Genomic DNA, 19,159 nt, shown 5'->3' with positions numbered 1-19,159 from the left:
CTGAAACCAAGGCACCAAGAGATGAAGTGATTTGTGATTTGCTCAGGGTCACATAGTGAGTAGGTCAGCCTGACTTCAGAGTCAACTGCTCTGTACTACTGCACTCCAGAGAAAGAAACATTACATGTCAAATGATTAGCTGCCACCTGGCACATAGTAAGCATTCAGTAAATGTTAGCCAGTACTATTGTTAAGAAGAGGCAGTCATCTAAGCCCAGGAGGATGGAGGTTGGGAGGGGATATTAGTAGAGAAGGGGAGGTCCAGAGAAGCCTAAAGTAAATTCATCGCTGGCATTTGGTTATGATGGGCCAGGAGTGAATAAGGTGGCTCCTGGGTAAGAACTCATCTGAGGAAAGAGAGAGTCAGGCAGGCAAGTCAGGCCAAGCAAGAAAGCCTCAGTTCTTAGAAGGGTGGTCCAATGCTGAGTTCAGGGTAGTGTCTGTTTTTAGATGTGCTTCCCAGCCCAACCATATGGCTTCATATCTGTGGCTCATGAAGAAGGTGAGGTCAGGCTATAATTAAAAACTCAGAAGACTCTTCACTAGAAACTCTGTAAGACATTGAGTCATAAGTGCCCTTGTTCATACAGCCTTGTGGAATTTTATAACATTTATAAAGAGAAAGATGCACTCTCTACCTCTATACAGAACAGAAGGAAGATCTGTTTCACTGAGCGGACCGGATCATGCCATTTGGGACTTGAGAACTTGCACTTATCAGTTGCGGAGTGGGGAAAATGGTTGGGTCCAGAAGGCATGGCTGCCCCCAGTCCAAGCCTCAGTGGTGTCCAGCAGGGGGTGCTAAAGCAGAAGAGGTGGGTGGAAGGACCTGGTTGTGAGACACATCCTAGGGAATCCCAGAGGGACCTGGGGAAGGGGAGGTGCTTTATAGACGTTTGAAGTCAGGAGAGGCAAGGGCCTGGGAAGCCCTAATACAGTCCCAAAGATGAAAAACTAACTGGCAGAGGTTGAGATGACAAGAGGACCTGGCCACTGTCGAGATGAAGGAGAGAAAGACGAGAGAAGACACACAAATAACTTAAGATGGCAAGTCTCTGCTTCAAGACAGCAAAGATTGTAAAGCTACTAAAAACATTAGGAAATCTAGGAAGAAGAATCTATACATAGGAACATAAGATGGGGTGATGAGCTCTAATCTCTACAAGCTGGGAAGACATTCAACTGGAAGGATCTTTCATTTATTGTTTCATTCACTCACTTAGCAAGCATTTATTGAGTGCCTGTTATGTGCCAGGCGCTCTTCCAGATGCCAGGGACACAACATTGAGCAAAACAGATTCCTATCCTTGTAGAATTTAGAGTTTAGTATATGGGAGTGGTGGGGAAGGTCTGGGAAAGGAAGAGACGGGAAGACAGAAAGTAAGTAAACAAACCAATAAATATATTATGTATATTTATGTATGTATATTATGTATATGTATGTATGTATATTATGTATTAAATGTATTATATGAGTTGGAGAACTGTAAAGAGGATGAGATATCAGGGCCGCTGATGTAGATTTGGGAGTTTAGTAGTTTCCAACCAATGTCCATATTGGTATGCCCCAAGGAGCTTTTAAAAGCAAGGATTCTTGAGTCCCATCTTGGAAATTTGGATTTTTCTAGCATTGCGACCAGGCCCAGAAATATGCATTTTTCTAAAAGCTCCCTGAGAGATTTTACCTGGCACACAGGTTTGGGACCAGCACTGATCTATGGATCTTGATCCTACATCAAGCCACACAAGGGCCTAACCTCCCTGAAGCAAACGGAGCAAGAGTCAGAGGGCTAAGGATGGTGTCCACTCTATGGTACCTCACAGCCTGAAAAATGTCAGTTCTAATCATCTCATGCTATCTCCCACTGGCCTGTTCTTTTCTCAGAGTGAACAGTGAGAAGCAAAATCATTTTTTGAACCATATTGGGCCAAAAGAAGCTGTGATTCTCTAAACAAAGTTGATGGGCAAGACAGATGTTGAGAAGACCTACATTCATTGAGTTGGTTTCATCTGCAACAACCAAAATGGCTTGCTAACTTGTAGAAAAACATCTGTTATCAAAATTCATACACATGCAAGTGTCAAAAAAATTGTACTTTGTAACCTTCTTGTCTTTGGCATACTCCATTCCAACTATTTTTTTTTAAAGTACAAAAGAATTCATTATATGGACCTCTTGAGTTTTTAATAGCAAAATCCATTCTTACCATCCATGAAACAGGTCTCCTCCCAGAACAGAACCTTGGATATAGTAGACCCCACTAAATATTTTTTGAAGGAATGAAAGAATCAATGCCTCAATCAATCAAATCTCCTTCAGTCTTTACCATCCAAGATACAATTAAAAGAATGGAAGAAAGGAATTCTCTGAGATTCAAAATGAGGAAATTCTATGGTAGTGAATGGGGATATAGTGAACAGGTCTCTGGAAAATTTTGCTCAGTGTTCCAAAGACTTAAACTTATGAACATCATAATCCAACTTTACATTCATGGTCTTAATACTACAGACCCTAACATACGCACACATATACACATGCACACTCACGTGCATAGGTGCGTCTCCACTGCTTACCTCAATGGAGGGTCTGATGAGCTCCTTTTCACCTTCAGGAAGCCTTCGTTCTAGAAGACTGTGCTAGGGATGAACTGATGAGAGCATGTTACAAGAGGAAGAAGGAAACCTCTCACTATGACATGCGCAGTGTCAAGGCAATACTTAAAGGGACATAAATTCCTTTCTGTACAGTGTCAAGGAGAAGGTAATTTTCAGATGAAAGGAAAGTTGGAATGGAGGCAAATTGTTAGTTGAGAACACTCTGCTTGACAAATTGCGTACTCAAATTGTGCCTCAGGTTCGTCATTTGTAAAATAAGTATAATAATAGTTCTTACCTCATACAGTCAAAGTGGGGATTCATAAAGTAATCAACTGAAAACACTTTGCAGCAGTGCCTGGCACATAGTAAGCCCTCCATATGTTTGCTATTATTAGTTTTTGCTCATCTGCTCACTTCCTACTTCATATAAGCAGAGTTTCCTGGTTCCTAAAATATGTAGCAAGTGAACTCAGAAAACCAGAATCCAATGTCATTTTCAAGCCCATTCTGTGATGGGCCCAGCTTTGTGAAGAACTGTGTGTAAACCCAAACAGTGGTTGTAGAGTTGCTCTTTCCTCCCTTCCTCCAACCACACTCCTCACCCCCACCCCACTGAAGAGGGAAAAAAGTAAGAAAAAAACCCCACACCTTCTTGTCCTTTAAAACAGAATCAACATGACCATTAAATCTCTTTGACTGTGGCTCTTAACACAGCTTGTTTTCATTAGCTCTGAGTAGGATGTTGGTATTTCTTTCCCTTAAGTCCTTAAGAAATGTCTTTTGGAATATAGTGACCTGGAATGAATAGCTATTGACGACAAAAGCCATAGGATACCAGCGTGTGCTCAGAATGGACCTCCTTGTGTAATAGCTTATGTAACACCTAGTTCCTCCCCCTCCCCAATTAGTCATGGCTGCCCTGGGCCTCCGCACTGTTGGTTACCACCACAGGGTGTCAGCTCTTAGGCAATTCCTCTTTACTTTCAAGGGAACCACTGTTCATCCCTGTGCTTTCTTGGACCACAGCTTTGAACTAGAAAAGAATGGTTTTTGGCTTTCTACAGAGCGTTGCACATTCCAGGCCTCTCAAATCATTTCACAAAAGGAGATGAGAGTTCAGCAGCTCTGTAGGTGAACACAGCAAGCATTCTGCCCTTACCAGACCGTGTGGCCATGTTAATGAAGAGCGCAGATGGCTCCCAGGCTATGGGCTGGCTCCCCATGCTTTTTATTTGGTACAGGGTGAGCAACTTATCCCAGCTTGCTGGGTACTATCCCAGTGTTAGCACTGAAAGTCTGAATCCTGGGAAACCCCTCCACTCTGGACAAACCAGGATGGTGGGTCACCTTCTGACAGGTAACTAACCAGGCAGTTCCCAGAGCCTGAGAAACCATAAAACAAGCCCAGGACTGAGAGACAACCCTTGGGCCAGTTCTTCAACCAAAATAGAAATTAAGGTTTATGAGCTGATCGCGGACAGATTACTGGGTTGGCCTCTGATTCTGAGTACCTGTATGCTTTAAATGGTTTCTGTCAATTGCCTGTTCTATCAAAACTGATTCAATGAAATCCATACATCCCAGGACACTGAACATGATCTGTTGACATTTGCTTCCTCCTCCAGCCCCTGGCAAATACAATAGAGTGATGGTGATGGTGGAATTAAATTTCCCACCTTTCATTCTGACTGCTCTCTGGCCCTAATTGGATCTTATTTGCCAGAGAAGTTTTTTTCTATCTGTCCTTTGATCACAAAAGGAGATCAGTCCAGCCAGGTGGACCGATGGGTTAGGTGATGAGTTCCTATCATTTCAATGTTTAAGTTAAAACCATGCATACACTTTCATGTCTTTTGTAGAGAACACACACACTTGTAGCTGGACAACCCATTGCTACTCTAGACTAGTGTTCAAGGAAACTATTGTCTTACTTCTGTTACAGGTTGCAAAGAAATTGTCCTTGAAGATGAATGAGGTTGACTTCTATGAGCCATTTATGGATGAGCCCATTGCCATCCCTGACAAACCCTACACAGAAGAGGAGCTTGTGGAGTTTGTGAAGGAGCACCAAAGGTGTCCCAGATGGCATGCAGGGGTGGGGGCAGGGGGGATCCAGGGCCTGGGAGATGGAGAAAAGCCTCTCAGTCCTACCATTTCAGACCCCCAAGGGCAACAACCTGGAGTTAGTAACCCAGCAGAACTGAACTCAGTAGTGTGGCTTTGTTGGTCATTGATCAGTGGCAGGGATGTCACTATATTTTCTGAATATGGGTCTACACTTGCAAACAAGGTTAGATCACCTCCCTGCAGTGAGGAAATCACCTCATACAGTAGGATATAAGTAAATTCTACAATGATAATGATAGTGATTTAGTGACAGCCTCCTAAAGTACTATGCTAGGTGCTTTTGGAAACTATTTTACCTACTCTTCAACATTATGGGGTAATTATTATCATCCTAATTTTACAGATCAAGGAATTGGGCTCAGGGTAGTTGAGTAACTTAGTCAAGGATGAACATTTTATGCATAGAACTTCTGGGAGAGGAATAGTTGATACCACCAGCTCTAGCATGGATCAGCAAGCTTTTTCTACAAAGGGCCAGATAATAAATATTTCAGGCTCTATGGGCCAGATGGCCTCTGCTGCAAATACTCAATTCCGCCGTTATAGTGTACAAGCAGTCACAGGCCATATGTAAACAAATGGGTGTGGCTGTGTCCCAAAAGAAGTTTATTTATAAAAACAGGAGCCATTGGCTGGATTTGACCCACCAGCTGTAGTTTGCTGACCCCAGCTCTTAAGGGAGGGACAATACTGGAACATGGAATATGGTGGTGGTTCACCCTCTCACCCACCCACCCTCCCCTCCACATGCTCACATAGGTTCATTGAACCTGGAGCATCATGATTCCATCACCCAGTCAGCTTGGTCCCTACAGGGATGCAGCATTTGGAGGAACAAGTATCAACATGTCTAACAGTATCTGTCAACATTCAAAAAGAAATGAAACCATGAGCAAAAGATAGATCCAACCTGTTCCTCCGAACATCCCTAAAGGGCTTTGGATGGATGACCCTGGTGATAAAACAACTGTAGTTCTGGGCTGTTTTCTCTCCTGGGTCTCCTCATTCTGGGCCTGCTCTGGGTTCTCAGGAGTGGCAGCTGTATGTGAGGAGGGAAATGGCTTCTTGGCCTGGGAGTGAGCTGACTCCGTGCCCTCTGACACATTATTTGTAATAGACTTTATAATCCTTGGATCAAATGGGCCCATGAAAAGGCTGAGAGATTTAGGCCCAGCTCTGTGTGTGACACAACAGGGTCAATCTGCTCTGTCTCCTTAGGGGAGAAAACAGGTATGTAGACACTCTTGAAAATGGACCAACATCTCATTCTACATTTCACTGTACTGAGGCTTTGGTGTCCGCAGAGGTAATCCCTACTCAAGAAAGCTCATCTTTTTTTTTTTTTTTTTTTTTCAGACCCACTCTACGTCGCTTGCGCCCAGAAGATATGTTTGAAACATGGGTAAGAAAGTAGCAAACTCTTTCTGCTTTGTAGAGATGGGTACATTCCCCAGGAGGAATACCCCTTTGAGTTCCAAAACTCAAACCAAGTCTTATTTGCCTGGAGTGGATGGCTGGATGGTGGAGAATTTGAAATGTGGACAATATCACACTGAGTTACAACCCAGTTCTTCTGGGCTGGCCAGTAGGCAAAATTACTCTATCTCTGAGTTCATTTCCTAGAGTTTCTACTGGCTTTCATTCACTGGCCACCAGAGACCCAAGGTCACATGGTAGAAGGAGCTCAGACCATGAGTTACATACAGACTTGAGCTCAAGCCCACAATCTGCCACCTAGTAGCTTTGCATCCTAGATCAAGTCACGTGGTCTTTCTGAGCTTTAATTTCTGTATCTAAAATCAGGCTTTTTGTAAGGATGAAAGGTGTGAAGAACCCAGACATAGCGGGTACTCCATTAATGCATGGTAGCTGTTTTTGTAAATATCAACTCAAGGCACCAGAAAACGCTGAGTCAGACTGTCCCTTAGGTCTGTGTCACAGACAAGATGTAAGGTGGGTCAAATAGCATTAGAAAGAGGGCCTTGAAGATACACTCCCCCCTCACCCCCCAGCTTTATACAAAATTCTGTGAACAGTAACAACCAAAGTCTATGGAGCATTTTTCAAAGCATTTCATGCATCCTTTTACTTGGATCTCTCAACAGTTCTAGAAAGTGATATAGAACAATTATTATTTTAGCTTCCTGGGGAAACTGACAATCACACAGATTAAATTAATTACTCACAGATACATAACTAATAAGCATTAGACCTTGGGACTTAAATTTAGACCACCTGGAGCCAAATCTCATTTCTCCAGTATACCTCCTAGAGTGGGCCATGTCCCCATAAGGCAACATTCTGGCGGGGAGGGGGCAGAAAGGGATTAACATGGAAGCATATATTTACTCTGTAATTCAGAGTCTAAAGTGACAGATGAACAGAACCGTGGAGTAACTTGACACTTTCTGTCTTACTGGCACGTAACTTCTTTGGATGTCTGAAGGTAGAACAAACATTTCACACCAAAGGCAAATGATCTGGTCCAGAGGAGTGGACTATTGAGGAACAACACAGCACAATAGAAACATCTTTTCCTAACATTTAAACCTTTCAAAAATTTAACCTTTAGGAGGTCTCATTATTAGATTTAAAAATAACAAAAAGCGTATAACAGTGCTTTGAAAATAATATTCTTTTTTAAAATATTTTCACTTTTCACTTAAAACAATTTCAGACTTATAAAAAATAGTGCAAAGAATTCCATGATCTCTTTACCCAGATTCCACAAATGTTAACATTTTACTCACTTTGCTTTATCACACACTCTCTTGATAGATATATAGATTTTTTCCTGAACTGTCTGAGAGTAAGTAGCAGACCCAATTCCCCTTTGCTCCTATATACTTCAGAAGTTGTCTGAAAACAAGAACTTTCTCTTACATAATCATAGTATGCTTATCAAAATCAGGAAATTAATACTAATACAATTCCACGTTTAAATTGACCAGTTGTCACTAATATCCTTTATAGCAAGAGAAAACATTTGTTTTTTCCTGGCCCAGGATCCAATCCTGGATCACAGGCTTATGTTTGGTTGTTATGTTTCTTCAGTTGCCTTTAATCTGGAAGAGGTTGTTGGTTTTTGTCTTTCATGACACAAGGTACCATTTTAAATCGAGAGTGATTATTACTGTTCTGTTCTGCTATGCCTTTATCTTTACTTCTTATTTTGTTCATTCTTAAGAGATAAGTCTCTAGGCTCCTGGAAGGGAGACACTGCAAAATTGTAGAACCCTTCTCTCAGGCCTTTCCTCACTGACACAGCAGTATACACCCAAAACCTCCACACCATAGCGGGAGATGTCCTGTGCCCTCCTCCTGACCACAGACACCCCTAATCCTCCACACTGCCCTGAAGAAATGTTCTCTCTCCCATATTGGAGGTAGATGTTCAGAAAGAAAGTTCACTGCCTGGCTTCACTGGAACCCATTCTCTGCTTTCTTTTCACTTAGTAAGTTACAGCTTTTGCTATACTATAAGATAACAGTGATGGCTCACATTATTATATATTCAATTGTTTTCTAGTTGGGAAAGGGCTGTGTATTGAAGTTAACCAGGTAGAGAAAAGGGCAACCAGACTGGTTGACTCCTTTCCAACACCCCATCATGGAATACCCACATGATTCCCCGGAAGCCCTAGCCAGACCTAGTCGGCCCCTCATCCAAGTCTCCAACTAGGGAGGGAGGGCAAGACAGGCCATCCAGGGTGATCTTCATATCCTGAAAAAGGAGGAGCAGAAATCAGTCTGTCAGAAGGCTCTTTGGGGAACCCCTCTGCCTATCCCCACCCCATCCACATGTGCCCACATCCAAAGCAGCATCTTCATGGGCTACTTGGCCATAGCATCTTAAACGCCACATGTTGGGGAAAGTGACCAGCTCATGAACTTAAAAGTCTTTATCTTCAATACCCACGTCCTTAGACATTGCAAGATATTTAAATAAAATAGTAAAACTAGGTAGAGCTAAAGCAACTATTGACCTTCTTCTCTCCCAAACTCTACAGGTTTTTAAAGCAGCAAATCATAGAAAACACATAACTTATTATTCCTAAAAACATTATGCTTAGTAATATTTGCTGTGTGAAAATCAGACAGCTATTTATTTATTTATTTATTTAGAATATTCAAAGAATGTCAAGGTAGAGCAGGGCGGTCCAGACCCAATGCTGACCTGTCCTTCCTCTTTGAGACTCTACCTTCCCACCAGTTCTCCATCCTAGCAAGTGGTCAGCCAGAGTCCTTAGCAAAAGCCCACAGAAATGGGAGTCAGCAGTTCTTTCTAAAAGAATCTTCCCTTGGTTGCAATAGGAAAGTAGTTACCAGAGGGGGCAGAGATCTCCTCCAGATGAGCCTCTACACCACTTCACTGCCCCTTAGTTAGGGAGTCTGACAGCTTTAACTGCTTCTTTTTTTCCTTTGCATCTCTTCATTCAACATGAGAGCAAACATTCAACCAAGACTGGAAAGAAACAGAGTTAAATATGAACAATGGTAATTTATCTGATTGGTGGGTAATTGATGTTTCATTTCTCCTTGGTATCTCTAATATTTGCTAACTTTCTTCAAGCAGTATGTAAGATTTTTATCACTATATTCTTTTTTTTTTAAGTCAATAAACATTAAGAAGAACCTATTACATTGTGCTAAGTACGGAGGTTATAAAAATAAGCCTTGCTGTCCTGTCCTTAGGAATTCAAGGTTGAGTAGATGAAACAGTCGCAATAATACAACACCAGCCCGGTACACTTGTTGCTATGACAAAGGGACATACAAAGTGCTAGGGAATCTAGAGTAAGGTATTCACCAAAGTAACTCCCAAATTTCCACTTCTTTGGGGGATCTGGTGCTCAGACACTTTGTATAAAAGCCCCTTCTTGGCCTCTTTCAACTTAAGTAAGAGCCACTGACCAGAGTTTGCAACGTCTTCTGCAAAGCCTGTGGAGAGACAACAGATTTACGGAGCCCATTCTGCTGTTGTTTGTAATGTCAGGGAGGAAAATCTTTCCTCTACCCTCTTAGGTTCATTTCTTAGGGCCTACAAATTAAACTGACAAAAGACAGATTGGCAAGAGAAAAAAAAACAGAACAGATTTAATTAGCTATTTATGCATGCGTGTTCACAAAGAAACGTGATTCAAGGAGGGGCTTATATACCATCTTAATGGGGAATGGGGCCGGTAGGGGCAGAGGAGCACTTCTGGGAGAACGAAATGACTTTTTGGAAAGATAAATGGGCCCTTAGGAGAAGAGATGGCAGATATGATAGTTTTGTGATAATGTCTCTCTGAGAAAAGAAAATTAGAGTGATGACAAGTTCTTTGGGGAGGCTCTACTTTTCGGCAGATAAAAGATTTCAGGAACTCAAATGCCTTCAGCCAAAATAGTTTTTATGCCACAGTGGCTTATTCTGGACCCCTTCAGTGAGAAAGAGCATGGGCTTTGGGGCCAGACAGAACTGGCTTGAATCCCAGTTATGTCACGTACCATCTCATGCCTTTAGGTAAGTCACTTAATTCTTGAAGCATTGAATAGGAATAAGACTTTGATTTGAGATTTCGAAACAATGTATTTACAAAGTACTGATACATAGGGTGGCAAATATTATTGTCTCCATTTTCATCATCATTATTATTTTAAGCCATAATGCCTTCCCTCAGAGAGCTTGCCATCTGGTTGAGAAGAGATTTGTGCAATTAAAAAGGTTATGTCCAAGGCAAGGTGATGACTAAATGGGTGATCTAGGCAGCAAAGGCTGTGGTGTTCAGAGAAAGCCCCTGGGGTGTTCTCAGGCCCGTGGTTGGTCAGCTCGGCTCTTCCTCCCCCCATGCACATTGGATTCTCATTCAGTAACGCTGACTTACCGGCTTGTCCATGGATTCTTGCTCTGTGAGTTTATTACTGAAAACACCTGGCACTGAGCAGCGCCTGCCTCTTTGCAGGTGTTCAATACAGGTTTGTGGGCTGAATCTTTGAGACCCTCAAAGAGAGAGGCTCTTTCTTTGAGTTACGTATGGCTCTCCATCCAGGGACCACCTCAGGCCTGGGGAGTGACAGACGTATTATAAGCAACCTCTTAGCAAACGAATATGGATTCTTAATTCTAAAACCAATTGCCAAATGCATTCTAGAAGGGCACACAGAAATGAACAGAATTAACACTGCTTACTTCCAACTGATGGCAGGAGACAGAGACACGGGGCAGCCTAATGAGAACTGATCAGGATATTCTGTCTGGTGATAATAGCAAATGTAAAATAGTGAAACCTCAGACTCCCCTTCTGGTTGCTGTCAGATTTGTGTAATAAACCTGCACTCAGGCACGCACGCGCACACACACATGCGTTATCTGTAAAATTCAATTCCCCAGAGAGTCTGACCATGGCAGTGCCTACTCTCTTGTTTTTAATAATAATATTTTCCATTTAATCTCTCTTAGACTATTTGGAGGTTTTTGTCCATTCCAAACTCAAAGGGGAAAAAATTAGCATTTAGATAGGATTGCACCAGCATTAAAATCAATTGAAATGGAAACGGAGATCATGGGAGGGTTGAGATGCCTGGAGTTTTTTTTCTTCCCTAGGATGATTCTGATATGACACATTCAGGGCGCCCAGTGAATCCCTCTGCTGGTGTCAGTGATAATCATATTCACTTGGATTTCTCCCCGGTGCCTTGTTCTCACACAACTTCCTCTCCAGGTCTTCTGAGGAACACATTTCCCAAAGAGGGGACCCTCCAAGCTCCCACTTCTCCTTCTGCAGGAATAATTAATGCAGAGGAGACACAAGGCACATATATATGGTCCTTTCTGCCCAGGACGTAGAAACATGGAATGCCACTTGCTTGCCCATGGATTTGAAATACTCTCTCTAGATTCTTTACCTCATCCCAGCCTTCACATCCACACGCACTTTTACTGTCACACCCTCAACCTTCCCTAACTCCAAATTCCAGACTCTCCCTGCAGCCTCCCACTTTCATGACATGTTTTAGAGGCCTATCCTGCTTTGGCAAGCTTGGGTTCCAGAGCAGAAAGGACCCCAAGGAAACAACCTGGAGGTCACAGTCAGCAAGGCGTCCCCTACTGAGCACACAGGTTCTGCTTCTTCAATAAGAGATGGCTTAACAGAGAAGCACTACACTTGCATATGATCCTCGTGTGACCAAAACAGACCCACATCCTAATTTACCGCATAGAGTCCTGTCTGCTGCCTGTCTGGGGACAGTTTCAGGATCTGTCAACAGCATTCGGAAGTTTCCATAATCTGGTATTATCGCTGATTATATTTGCTGGCGGTGAATTCTTGAGAACACAGACGGACACGCGCACTCACTGAGCTGTGTCCAGAATGCTTGTTGCCCTCAGAGCTCCTGATGAACCACACTCACATTCTTCCTCATTTTGCCTTTTACTGCTGTTCTCCTGGACCCACCAGGCCACCGGGGTGAGGCCCCTTTAGTGCTAATGTCTGTGTGCAGTTGGTGTTTTCCTGTCTTGCAAACCCACTGATCAAACTCCACACATTCCTCCCAGGGGCTCATCAGTATTCCTATTCTGAATGCATGCCCTGCTCGGCTCTTCTGTGCCCCTGCGTCCACCCCCCTCCACCACCTCCCATTTCCATTCCAGCCTCTGAGTCTGTCCTTGGTATCTCTCCACCCAGGAGAGTAACTTTGATTCTTTTCTCCCATAGGAAGATGATTTGAACGGGATCCACATTGTGGCCTTTGCGGAGAGGAGTGATCCAGGTAGGAAGCCCCCTGTCTGCTCCTGTGCACCTTAAGCCTGACTGACCTCTCACCTTTGTCAGCCCTCACCCTCTCTTCGGTCACTTCCGGTTTTTCGCAACCGCAAGGTATCGGGCGCCCCCTGGTGGTCGCCTGTTAGGGACGACTCCACTTTCAAATGTGCACACAGCTAACAGAACGTTGAACCTCATTCTGCCTACCTGCCCAACTAGGAAGAAGCACCAAGTACTGAGGCTGAGGATATTAAAACGTCCTAGCTTTAAGGATGTGTGTGTGTGTAAACGTCTGTTCACATTTAAAGTTCATTTACCAATGTTGTGACCTAGCCTATGTGAATCACAATCCTACCTTAAAATAACAATCATGTACCCTTTGGTCTGAAAAATATTGTCTGTGCTTAGGAAACTTCATAGAAAATATTCCCCCAAATAATGAGGACTGGGCAAAACGAACAGCTTATTTCTAAAGTACAAAATGACCCTATAAATGGATGTGTAATTTTGTTTTATCTTGGAACTTTTTCCTGGTTTCACTCTTTTTAACACCAGTGGAAAGTGAAGTGCAGGAAAAATTAATGTTGCAGGTGGTAAAATGCCGGGTCCCTTCAGCAGTGCTCTGTGAATAAAGGGTCCCCAAAGGGAGGTGTAAGTGGTGATTCTGAAGTGTGTTTTGGAAGACCTGGGACAATCCAGAATGCAACCAGAGAAGGCAGGGAACTTCCTTTAGGATGGCTAAGCAGTCAGGCTTTGGACTATGAGGTGCCTGGGCACGGGTTCCCACCTGATAGTGCCACAAAGCCACCTGGGGCTGACTGAAACAGGACCTTCAGACACCTGTCAGTTCACGGGGCTCTGAGGCAAGTGCTGATGCACCGTGGGGTTTGGGAACCACTGTTCCAGGTAAGATACAATTGTGTGGTATTTTCCTAGGACCTCAGCCTCTTATACATTCATAGGGACGGATGAGGAAACAAAGGGTCAGAGAAGTTCAACAAACTGCCCAAGAGGGCACAATGAGCTAGAAGGAGGCCATGAAGGAGGGACAGATTGTCTCATTCATCAATATATACCTGGTTCTTGCCCATGCCTTGACACATAGTAGGTGCTCAATAAATGCCTGCGGGCAGATGATTAGATAGGCAGATGACTGACTGAGTCTGAGCCCAATTCTTCACTGTCTGACCAGTAGTTTTTTGGGTTTTGTTTTGTTTTGCTTTGTTTTTTGGTAACACATGATCAGCCTCCATAGTTTCTTACAGACTGAAACCCAAATGTTTTATCATGAAATTTTAAAAATTGAGATATAATCCACATACCATAAGATTCACCTTTTTAAAGTGTGCAATTCAGCAGTTTCAGTATGTTCAGAAAATGGTGCAAACATCACCACTCTCTAATTCCAGAACATTTTCATCACCTCAGAAAAATCCCATACCCATTAGCAGCCATTCCTATTCCCTTCTCCCCCACCCCCTGGCAACCACTTAATGTACTTTCTGTCTCTATGGATTTGACTGTTCTGGATATTTCATATAAATGGAACCATGTAATATGTGGCCTTTTGTGCTTGGCATCTTTCACTCAGCATAATGTTTTCAGTATTCATCTGTATGTAGTATATATCAGTAATTCATTCCTTTTTAGGGCCAAATAATATTCCATCGTTTGAAAAACAAATTTATGCTGCAAATTATCTGAAAGCTTCCTTCCCCCCTTTTTTCATTAATTTTTTTGAATGTCCATTGATGTCCCAGTTTTCCTATCATTGACTTGCAGATTTGGAAAAACTCTTCAAGAAAATCTAGTCTGCATCCAAAAAAAAAAAAAAAAAAAATACCAGTATGCTTCCAGCTTTTTTCCACAGATTCTGGCCACCCCTCAGCCCCTGGAGAAGAAAACAGCAAAGGAAGCCAGTTGCCCAAGGTTTACAAGCTATAATCAAACAGAATGGGGTCCCTGGTGGTGTGTGAACAGAGATGAGATCGCCATGAGCCGCAGTCTGCTGGCCAGACTCCAGGGGGCTTCCTCCCCCGCCCGCACCCCCCCTCCCCTCCCCCTCCCAGGATTGTGGGGAGGCCTGTCTGGCTTTCTGGAACAATGGAACAAAGAGGCCTCCGAGAGGTTGCAGGAACCTGTTTGACCGAGATTGCTGCTGTAATGAATCAAGCTCCTGAAACTACTTCCACCTCCTCCCTGCACAAACACCCCTGGGCCCGAAGCTGTGTCTTGCCCCAAAGGAGCCCAAGCTGGGGCTTGTTACTGGGAAGCTGGAAGAAATGCGCTGGGGGTGGGGGGAAGGGGAGGAGCTCACAGCATCTTTCCTCGGTGGGAGGGAGGGGGGCCTGGCCTGCTCAGGGCTGGGAAAGGGAAAGGCTTTGCCGTGAAAGTCCCTGACTCTGCGACTAGTCAGTCATTACTCTCAGGTCACTGATGTGTAACCGGGCCAGAGGGGCCTGGCTGCAGGACTAGGAATTTCATTCCTACCCAGACAGTACTTCCTCATATACCTTGCTTTTGCTAACAAGCTACATGTGGCCCACTGCGCCAACCAAACCCCTCGCCAAAGCAAACTGGTCATACCTCTAGGAAAATAACACAGCTCTCTTTAAAGAGCTAACAGTCTGGAGGAACTGTGCTGTGAGCTTTATGGAGGTGGTCCTATTTGGCCCCTAAAGCCACCCTGTGATATATGCATAATAATTATCATCCCAGTGTCAGATGACAAAAGTGATTCCTAAGGGTTAAATGACTTGCCCAGATCACTCGATGTATCCAAGCCAAGATTCAAATTCTATCAGGCTTTCTTGACCTCTGAATTCATTATGATTCTGAGGAAGAAGGTCGTGACGATGGTGGTGATTTACTGTATGCTTAGGTGACATGGCAACCCCATGTGGGAGGTGCTACTTTTATTCCCACCTGACAACTGATGACGCTGAGGCCCGGAGCAGCTGACTTGCTGGGAAGCAGTGGAGGCTGCGATTAAGCTGAGCGCTGTCTGGCTCCCCAGCCGCACCCTGAACCACAAGGCCCTGCCTTGTGTCTGCCGGCCCTTCGGCGTTACTACCCCTGAGGACGTCTGAGTGACCATTTAGCCTGCCCTCCTTCCTCTCTGCTGTCCTTTACCACCCCCTGCACCTCCAACATTTGAAAGACCCAGAGAAGTTCAACGACGCGCTTGAGATCACACGGTTAGAGGCGCAGCGGACACAGCAGCTTAGATTTCTGGCTGGCTCCTTGGTCACTGTCCATCCGACCACACTACCGTCTCCAGGACCCCCCAGCCAGCTGCAGGCTCTGGGCATGCGCAAAGCTGCTGCGAGGAAGCGGGGCGGAGGGAGCCGAGAGAGCACGCGAAACAAGAGGGAGTGAAGAGAGCGAGCGGAGCAATCTGGAAGCTTGAGCGCCCAATCAGTGAAGAAAAGTCAAACTTCCTCCCCACTGATGTTTCCAAATTTGGAATCTACGATTTTTCAGCAGCAGCAGCAATAACAAAGGTCTGAGTGACCCGGGTCTCCCAAGGACTCTCACAGCGGTTCTGACATTCCCAGCCGAGAGCTTGTGTTCAGGGATTGCAGACAATGTCTGCTCTCCGGCCCTGAGCGTAATCGCCAGGTCTCTTCTGCGGTGAGCTCTCATCCCCGTTGCCCCCGCAGGCAGGCCTGGCTGGGAAGGACATTTCCGGCTCTCTGGTCTTGCCCGGTGCCCTGTGGTGCGGCCTGGCTTCCTCTTCCATGGCCTCCTCTCAGCTCCTGCGCTCAGAATGCCGCTGGAGCTACTGTTTGACAGGTTTGAAAATGAACGAGTCTCCCCGGCCGCCCCCAGATGTGTCTGCATCAGGCTGACATCTTCTTTAGAAGAGTCGATGAACGGTTCACAAAGTGGCGTTTCTACATGAGCGCATGCTGGATGGATATCCTCCAAGGGTACTGGCAACATTAGCGCTAACAAGCTGGAAATGCGCGAACCGGCTGCCATCCGCGCCTGCGCCTGGGGAACGCAGCCAGTGAGGGGCCCCGAGTCAAAGCCCGATATGCAGGTAGGGAAACAAAGGCATGGAGAAGTTAAGTAGCATCCCCAGGTCACGTGACTAATCAGTGGTAGAACTGGGATTCCAGCCCAGGCGGTCCAGCCCCAAGCCCAGGCTCTGTAACTACCACCTATGCTCCTCTGTATTGCAAAGCTGTACCGCTGGACTTTTCCACCAATGCTGGGCCCCGAGAACTAGGAGACAGAGCAGAGAAGGAGGGCTGTAGTAAGGAGCGTCAGGGTGTTCTGATGTCGCAGGTGCCACCTCGGCACCGTGGGGCCCACACAATGTCCCCCTGCTCTAAGCGGATGTCTCACGCTAACAGGTGACTGGGTGACTCGCCTTGTCTGGGAGGTGCCCTCAACCTTGTCCTCCCTAGGCTCCCAAAGGGCCCAGCTTCAGATGCCATGCCTCAGCTTTCTGAGACTTCCACACTTACTGAGTGGGCCTTTCTGCGAGGGGACCTCTCAGGTGACTGCCCTCTACACCTTTGTGTCCCAGCACCTGGCCCTGGCTCTAATACATGTGGGCACTCAGAACATACCTGCCCGATGAAAAAATGAATCCCTCCCATTAACACTTGAAATGAATTAAATGTTGATGGAGTGGGAAAGAAAGACAGAAAATCTTTGCAGTTTCTTCTGCAAATGCCACACATGATAACAGTGGTATCATTATTATCAGTGAGCCCCCAAGGTAATAAGGGAGCTGTTTTCTCCATCTTCAGACGATGAGATGGAAGCCCCAGAGAGGTTAAGTGACCTGTGCAGGGTCTTCAAACTCCAGACACAACCTCCAAGCTGCGTGATGCCTGCTTATCTGTGTCGTCTGCTATAGAAGCAATAGCCACAGGATCGGGCCAAACAGCCCAGCTTCCCAAGCCTAGGCCTGTCTCCAGGGGCGAGACCCCGAATCCCATAACTGCACATGGTGTGGCGGCAGGGAGGGTCTTTCAGTGCCTTTATGGAATGAGCACCGCCAGTCCCCGAGGTTGGGTCCAGAGGATGGTGTGAGAGTCGGGTGGGCAGCACGCTGAGGGCCTGGGCCTGTTACTTCAGGGCCACTGCTTGGTCTGAGACACACGTGTCTCTGCCAGACAGGGCTTGGCTCCTGACGTGGCTGCGACTGGCCTGGAACTGGTCCCCCAGGGCTTGTGCAGCCTCATTCCCACCAGGCTCTCTCTGCCTGGGAAGGAGGAGCGCATAATCACCGGCTTCCCCTCCCACAGGATGTGATTCCCAGAGGTCTCTGGCTCGCCGTGGGAAACCTGGCCCATCCTGAGCCCTCGGCCCCGGGTCGTGGGATCTCAGGGTCCAGGCCCGTGTGGCAGGGACAGAGTCACAGCTTTCACAGCACCGGGCCCCTCTTCTTTAGTTAGGGCCATCTCTGAGATTCCAGGCGCACTCAGGGAAATCGCTGAGACAGCCAACCAAACAGGCTGTAGCTGGGAAGTGTGTGGCTTAGCGGCAGGTTAGAAGGAGGGGAAGGGACCCTGACTACTCCGGGGGAGGGCAGGGGCCGGCCACCAGCCCCCGCTCCACCCGAGTGTCTCCCCATGCCCCTGCCCTTGCTTCCCTCACTTTGAAGCTTTCACACTGGGCACTGGGATCTCAAGCACAAACTCGAGCAAGAAGATGCAGCAGTTTTGGTAGGCATGTGGAGACCACAGATGGATTGTGGAAACGGCTCTCGACCTACAGACCGAAGACCTGAGTTAGAACCCTGGCTCTGCCACTTGCTGGCGTGTGATGCTGGGCAAGTCAGGTACTCTCCCTGTGTCTCAACTTCATCCTCTTTAAAATGGAGATAAAAACATCTTCCTAACCTCCATCAGGACTAGATGTGAAGATTAAATACAAAAGGACTCAGTAGGCAGTAGCCAGGAAATGCTCAAGAAATACTCATAAAATCAAAGTTGGGCTACATGATCGCAGACTTCCTGCATGTAAAGAACAATGTCCTGTGTGCATAAAGGAAGAAGTTGGGAGATGAACTTCTTGAGAAAAAAGGAGATTTCAGCTGGATGCAAGAAAACGACTCTTGTCTGTCTGGGTTATTGACTCTGTAGTGGACCTTTAGGGAGGTCCGAGGGGCTCAGCCCTGGAAACATTCAAGAGAGAAGACAGACAAATGTTCTGGGTGGGGCTATACACCTGCCTGAATCTGTGGGATGTTTGGGAGTCCCTTCTGGCTTTGAAAATGGCTGCTTCTCTAACTAATGACCGCAGAGAATTGTCCTCTAGTTTCAATGGTGAAATAACTGCTAGCCTACAAATTTCTAAATAATATTTCCTCTTTTTTCTTAACCTACCTCTGAAAAAAATTATGGGCTATTCCTTTTGAGAGCTACATGGCCACAATCTTAAAAGGCCTCTTAGCTGGGTATATCACTGATAAAGGAAACAGTCATTAATTTCAAACTCATTCATTCATTCATATAATTGCAACTGTGAACTGTCTTCTGCTTCACATTGAATTACAAAAGCGAAATGTGGCTTCCTACACCTGCCTTCCTGGTCAAAAAGGGAGGGTCCACAGTGGATGTGCCCCTTTTCCAGCTCACCTGTTTTACAAAGAAATAGTTGCTGTCCCTAAGAGGAAACTGAACTTCTAACTTAAAATGTTAGCGACTGAATCCATGTGAGGCCA

The 19,159-nt window shown here is 45.5% G+C and overlaps 1 protein-coding gene across 1 annotated transcript in view; it reads left to right on the top strand.

The window, feature by feature from the left end:
* CASQ2 (calsequestrin 2) overlaps positions 1-19,159 on the top strand; it is a 64,389-nt gene that overhangs the window by 36,630 nt on the left and 8,600 nt on the right. Inside the window, exons 6-8 of the mRNA XM_036829728.1 lie at positions 4,542-4,672; positions 6,083-6,128; positions 12,427-12,481. Of these exons, the coding sequence (XP_036685623.1) occupies positions 4,542-4,672; positions 6,083-6,128; positions 12,427-12,481 (232 nt within the window). The remainder of the gene's footprint in view (positions 1-4,541; positions 4,673-6,082; positions 6,129-12,426; positions 12,482-19,159) is intronic.

The sequence above is a fragment of the Balaenoptera musculus genome, chromosome 1 (assembly GCF_009873245.2).
Source record: "Balaenoptera musculus isolate JJ_BM4_2016_0621 chromosome 1, mBalMus1.pri.v3, whole genome shotgun sequence".
In the NCBI taxonomy this organism is placed as follows: Eukaryota; Metazoa; Chordata; class Mammalia; order Artiodactyla; family Balaenopteridae; genus Balaenoptera; species Balaenoptera musculus.
This window is presented reverse-complemented; position numbering and strand designations above follow the sequence as displayed.